The sequence below is a fragment of the Henckelia pumila genome, chromosome 4, assembly GCF_033568475.1.
Source record: "Henckelia pumila isolate YLH828 chromosome 4, ASM3356847v2, whole genome shotgun sequence".
Lineage (NCBI taxonomy): Eukaryota > Viridiplantae > Streptophyta > Magnoliopsida > Lamiales > Gesneriaceae > Henckelia > Henckelia pumila.
Genome location: NC_133123.1, coordinates 2902406 through 2909061, shown reverse-complemented (window position 1 = coordinate 2909061; position 6656 = coordinate 2902406). Strand labels below are relative to the sequence as shown.

General features: G+C 34.4%; 1 protein-coding gene across 1 annotated transcript; it reads right to left on the bottom strand.

The window, feature by feature from the left end:
* Positions 1–904: 904 nt before the first annotated feature.
* Positions 905–2391, bottom strand: LOC140865530 (probable BOI-related E3 ubiquitin-protein ligase 3). The gene is made up of 3 exons (XM_073270198.1): positions 2142–2391; positions 1676–2036; positions 905–1564 (listed from the first exon to the last, which is right to left on the bottom strand). The coding sequence occupies exons 1-3, from the start codon at positions 2195–2197 to the stop codon at positions 998–1000; spliced, it is 984 nt and encodes a 327-aa protein (XP_073126299.1). The 5' UTR covers positions 2198–2391; the 3' UTR covers positions 905–997.
* Between the last annotated feature and the right edge of the window lie 4265 nt (positions 2392–6656).

Below are 6656 nucleotides of genomic sequence, written 5' to 3'. Positions count from 1 at the left end.
AATTAAATACAATTCATTGACCACGAAATAATTGCTCAGAGGTTCCTATGTTAATGTATTCGGCATGGTTAGTAGTTAGTACACACCTTTAAGGCTTTAACAATTAACAATGTTTATGGGTATTATATATCCAAAATTTTATTTTTATTTTTTGATTTTACGTGTTGTTCGTGATCACAAGAAATCCAAAACAAACCCTATATCTATCATAATCGTCTGATTAACTGAAAAAAATAAGACATTTATACGTGTCTATCAAATATTAATGCATCCCCATGTATTTGACGTGCTTTTTGTAACCACTTGAAAGCATCTCAATTTTTAAATTCTGCAATAAAATACGTAAAATATAATGTTCAATTAATTAATTATTATATAGGGTGGATATGTAATCTAATCCTTGTACCCAGCGAAAGGGACACATGATATGAGTGTTTTTTGGGCCCACAAAAAACCAGGAACGTGCACAGTACGCGCGTTGATTAGATTTAGCTTAGCCCCACCACCTATGCTATTCCATCTCCCGATGCCTATCTGATCCCATCTTCGGCCGTCGGTGCAGATTTATTATATATAATATAATTATACAAATAAATTATTTGTTAAATAACATTAGTTTAGTTCCAGATTGATTAGCTTCCGTACTTTTGTCCTTGCTCGTAAATAAATAGTATATAATATGAATATATAAATTTAATTTATTTACTTGTCAGTTGGCGGGACTGAGACTCCATAAGTCCATTTCCAACAACTGGATTATAGAAATTGGCAGACGAGCTAGCTTTGGTTTGCGAATCCAAAACCCTGTCGTTTTCAGCATTAGAGCGACATTTACGCGAGTCATCGTTTACGCTAATAATGGGTGGTGTGAGTTGATGACATGGGCGGTTCGGTTCATTCCCCCTTGGCCAAAAAGAAAAAAGAAATACCATATCATGAATTTCAATTTAATTGTAAAAGATGGAACACAAATTGGTCTTTGGTTTGGGTTTAATAATCAGGAGGAGGAGAGATTAACGTGGAGGCTGGCGGATTTGATGGAGCTGCAAACGGGGCAAGTGTGAAGAAACGAGCCGCAAACAGCACAGAGGCAGAGATGCCTGCAAGGCAAAAGCAGCACGCAAGATTCCTCTTTCCCACAGCTCTTGCAATTCCTCTTCCCCTCGTGGGCGTGTTTCTTCTCCCCCTTGTCGGCAGTGTCTGTTTCCTCCGAACAGTTGCTGTTGCTGCCGCAGCACGACTGTGCGTCGTCCACAAGCGCCGCCGCGTCGGTCCGCCGCCGATGATGTTGCTGTTCGTCTTGTACGTGACTCAGGACTTGTTCAAGATCACATCTCAGAGCATTCGCGGTGGCTTCTTTCGTGTGTGCCAATTCCCTCCATATCTGGTTTTCCACACACAGTGACTTCACTTTCTCCTCCAGCGCGATATTTAACTTCTCCATTTTTCCGATTTCTTCTTCTTTAGCTCTCAGCTTCTTTATGATGTTGTCTTGAACGGCCGCCGCGAACCGCCTCGAATATCTCCGACGCTTTTCTTCCATTTCCATCCTCACCTTTTCCGTCTGTCGAAATATTTTGCCAAACAAATCATTACTACTAACAACTGCAAATGCATTGAATATTCGTGATTGAAAACGTAACTGGGGTGAGAATTAATATCGATAAGTACGTACATGTTGGGAGATGATAAGGTCGATTTCCAATTGCTGCTGTCGGATGTGGGAAGAGATATCCTCTCCGAGAAAGGAGAAAGAACCGCAACGATGATTACCACCCTGACTCGGTAATGTCGAAAGCAGAGGACTGACCGGATCCCTCGAACGCTTCCTCGAAACAGGCATGGCACAGGTGATGCCACTATCGGATTTCATGGCCGCAGCTTTTGGCGCAACGGCATTAGCGAACGCCGAGCCGTACAAAGGAACGGCGGCATCCGTCGCCGTGCTCATCCCTAATAAAGGCGTCATCACACCGTATGCCATCGGAGTTCCATAGACGTTTCCATTTACTTCAACACCGTTCATCATCAAATTCCTACATTATTCAATCAGAGAATTCAAACCCATACCACATCATGACAAACATCCAGGAAACAGAATACGAAAATCGAAAACCCATCTCGGAAATAAGTGAACCTACCCATTGCTAAGGACCTGTGGAGGAAAAAGATGGAGATGCCGAGCTTCAACAGCCATCGAACAGCTGATGTATATATATATTTCTTGGCTAATTCAGAGAAGGAATATAAATGGCAGCGTCGAATTTATACAAGTTTGAATGAAAATGTCTTCTCTAGTGTTGCTTGAGTTGGTTGGTGACAAATGGGACTGAGAGGTGGAGAGGGAAAATATGAAGGAGAGAAGAAATGGTCATGCAAAACAAGGGGTGTTGGTTTATTTAAGGGATTGGGTTTGGCTTTTAAAGACATGTGAATCATATATTTGGGATAATATCAATATCAATATTATATTTATTATTAATTATTAGATTAATTTTTTTTTTTTTAAAAAAAAACCATTTTGAACTGAAATAGATGCTCAGTCCTGTTTCAAAATAAATATGATATTTTTACTTCAAAATAAATAAATAAATATGATATTTTATAACTTAATTGTACGAGTAATCGCGTATCATCTTTGTAAAATTTCGACGTATCTATTAATTCATGTATTTTCAAATTTTGAATATTATATATCTAAGTTTTTAAATTTTGAGCATGTGTTTTTTTTTTTTCGTATTTTCAGCTATATGTATATTCAAAATTTGGAAAGAGGAGAATAATGATAATTGATTTTCAACAATCTCATAATTTTAAAAAATTAATATATATACATATATATAATTAATTCGATGCAAAAATAAATGATGATTTATTTGTTAGAAGAAAATTGAAAGTCGCATCCAAGTAATGGCAAAGATTTGTTTTTTTTTTTTTTTTTTTCTAATTTGCGGAGATTGATTCGGTAACCAAAAAAGCCTCCTCGTATTGTGTTTGACCAGTGAGAGAAGGATTAAATTAAAATAAAGCATAAGATAAAACAGATTCGGTCATACCGAAAATTCGGCCAAATCCCAGGGGCTATTCTGGAACTATACATAAATTTTTTTGGAAAGAAGTGTGTCGTTTATGGAAACAAACAAAGTGAAATTCTGACACGTGTGAGGAGTGACTCTGCACGTGCAAAGGCTGAGCAGCGTGGCGGGGTGGATGAGCAGTGGAGGTTGGGAAAATGGGTACGGGTCGTGTGATTTTGGTTGGGTGGGCCACTCAAGTTTCCCATGACAGACCCTATCACACCCTCTCTTGCGGTCTTGCCTCCATACAATTTACTTTTGTTTGCTTCTTATAAAATTAAAAACAAATATATCTAAGTCTTACTATATCTTATTTCTCTAAAATATTTCTTTTTTTTTTAAAAAAAAAACTATATAATTTGTGTCGATATTTACGACGTGTTCCAAATCCATCACATTTCGGATTTTGAAAAGCAATAAAATGAATTTCAAATCGATCCATATCTCCATATATCCGTATCCATATCCATATCCGATACTATCATATCATGCAAATGGAGTGCATACACATGAGTCTCCTGCACCATAAATTGGTTGGGTGATAATGGTGCAAGGTAGGTTTGCCCCACTAGTCTTGTTTCTTCTACCTACGAATTTATAACAGCGTGTAAATATGGATCATTTTGTTAGCTAGGACTGGAGATTATAAAGGTTTTGGATCTCCATGCTATAGGATATCTTCAAAATTAATTAATTATTAATCAAATTAGTGTTTTTATATATTACCGAAATTAATTATTGTTCATACTACTACAATTTTGTTATTATTAATCTATTGTTATAATTTGTGAAAAAAAGAATAATAATAATAATATTGGTGGGTTAATTTGTTTGAAAGAAATGAATGCGTTGGTTGCCCATGCCCCAAGTTTCATTTTCTTGCGTGGTTCTGCGTGCTTCATCAACAGATGATACCACCAATATATGTCAGATCAAAGCATGCATATGGACAGACACTATTATTTGGTTTGGTCTATGTCACTTTCTACACACACCCACAAATATTAATACATTTGGTTGAATCATAATAACTAAATCAAGGGCTTGGATCCCACCTTAACATGCATTTGGTTCTTATTTAAGGCCAATAAATATCATTTAATAAAAATAGGTATAATATTTATAATCTCTTCATTTATAATATGTTAGACTATACTGTATTAACATAGTAGTCATAAATCAAATTAATTTCTAATTCTAATAAATGAATATGTACAATTTGACTAGCACATCTCTCCTTTTTTTTATTAGAAAAAATATAATAATAATAATAAAAGAAATAAATTTTTTTAATCTGATCTAACAAAACTTATTTGTGACGATTTAGATGTATCTCTCTCTCCACTAACCTTGATAGTGACATATTGACGCCAAATTTGACCCATACTTGGGGCTGATTAAGCTAAATGGCAAAAGCAAAATGCCTGTTTTCGTACGTATCGATCCCGCATTTATTTATTGGTGCATGTACCGAGTCTTTCTTGGTAATTTCCCCAAAATATTGTACTGTAAATCTTGACAATACAAATATATATTTTTTAAACAAAATTTCTCATGTGAGTTCCATATTTTCGATGCTGCCATTCGGACAGATTAGCTGCAATTAAGGAGACACACAGAACATGTCCGGCATTAAAATCGAAAAACAAATATATCCCCATCGGATTGTTTGAGGTTCACATTATTAATCAAATCTTGAAATCATAATTAGCGCACATAAATTCTGACACCCAAATAGTTTAAATGCAATAATTAAAAAGAGAGCATCGTGCATTATGGTCAGAGTTGGCACCCAACCCCCATCTGCACACATTATAACTATTCCATTTATGTTTTCTAATCCAATCCATGCCCTCATTAAAACCATAAAATTGAACAACTACAGGTTTTCAAAACATTGTAATGTATTTTTTTATGGCCAAATTTCAGCTTCTTAAACCCAACACATTTTTTTAATCAACTTCTTAATTTGTGGCAAGGGGTGAATATTTTTAAAATACCCATACATATGCCAATTATTTTGTCTTTGAAGAGACTCAAAGTCCCATTACCTATAAAATAAGAGGATGAATAAAAGTAAAATTACAATCTAATTCCAATGAGGGAGATTCCTAAGCTAGAACATCAATAGGCCAAAAAAGCAAAGCATGGGTGGGATTCTCCATTAAGAATTCACACGCACCTTTTTTTTTTTTTTTTTTTTCCTAAACTCCATTATTGCTTCCATCAACCCAACCAAGGTCCCTACTTTGATATAACCATAAAAAAGAAAATTACTAAACTTGGATAAATTATACGGAGAGAAACGAATTCATATATTTAAATTTACATTATTTTCGTCTAGTTCATGCTAGTTAATACGTTATCGTGCCGTGTGATACGAAAAAAATATTAACGTTTAGTGTTGGAATATAAGTCATTAGTTACTATGTATCATGATGAAAATAATAAGAATAAAGAAAAAAGATTCAACAATTGACATTAAAGAAAGCAAAGGATAGATATGATGATATGGTGGTTCCCCCCTTTTGATGGCAAATGCATTGAGGAGCTTGACTTGTTGGATTTTTCCTTTTTCTATCTTTTTTTCCCACTTTACATTGCATTCAACTTAAAGTAGTACTGGAAATTAAATAAATTTGGTTAATTATTCCACATGTGAACCGCAAGCTTTTTCACTACATTTTTTAGAGATTCCCCTCACCCCAAAATAGGTTAACAGTAAAGAGTGAAGACTCTGACAGATTCAAAGCTTCCTTTGTTTTTTTTTTCTTTTCTTTTCTGTTTATTTATATATATATATATATATATAAATTCTAGGCATTTGAGTTTTCCCAAAACATGGAGAAGGTATCCCATAAAAATTGTAATCACTAATAATAGTTATTACTAATTCTCACAAGCTACGAGACTTTTGAAATGATAACTCCGTCTCAATTATATGAAAATATTTTTTTATTTTTTAATTATCTCTAATATGTAATCTAATTTCTACATTTAATTCTATAACTCTTTTACTTATTATTATTTTATTAGGGATCAAAATTTATGGTGTGATAGATTGGGGCCAAAATGGAGCAAATAAAAAGGAGGCCAAACACTGTCACATTTATATTTACAGAAGATACCTTTTCCTTTAAAACTTTTACTTGAGCTTGTAAAAAAGGCAAAAGAGAAATCAGAGTTGAGTACTTACCTCTGTATCTTTTCCTTTAATGATATATAAAATAAGTAAATATTCATCTTGAAAGCTGTGATGTTTCGTTGGTGACTTTGTCAGATTTTTTATTTTATTTTTTCGGAAATTTAATTGATATTGGGAAACATGCCATACTTGTGTTAAAACGACTTCGTACGTTAGGTTTCCTTCACTTTACTTCCCTGCCTAAAAGAATTGACCGTTGGGTTAAGGAATTCACGGGGTTTGTGGGCCCCCACGTTTATTGTCCTGTGGACTGTACCACTTTATTTCTCCTCCTTTATATACTCAAACACAGCAACATTCATGTGAAGATGCTTGACCTTTGACCAAATTTATACATCTATTATTACCAATGTTTTTGTTATTTTTTTAGATGC

What these genes read in the sequence shown, in the direction of transcription:
- LOC140865530 (XM_073270198.1), bottom strand. Translation starts at nt 2,197, where the DNA reads ATGGCTGTTGAAGCTCGGCATCTCCATCTTTTTCCTCCACAGGTCCTT. An exon ending in CCACAGGTCCTTAGCAATGG is followed by an intron (nt 2,037 to 2,141) that starts GTAGGTTCACTT and finishes TGAATAATGTAG; the next exon opens with GAATTTGATGATGAACGGTG. An exon ending in ACCTTATCATCTCCCAACAT is followed by an intron (nt 1,565 to 1,675) that starts GTACGTACTTAT and finishes ATATTTCGACAG; the next exon opens with ACGGAAAAGGTGAGGATGGA.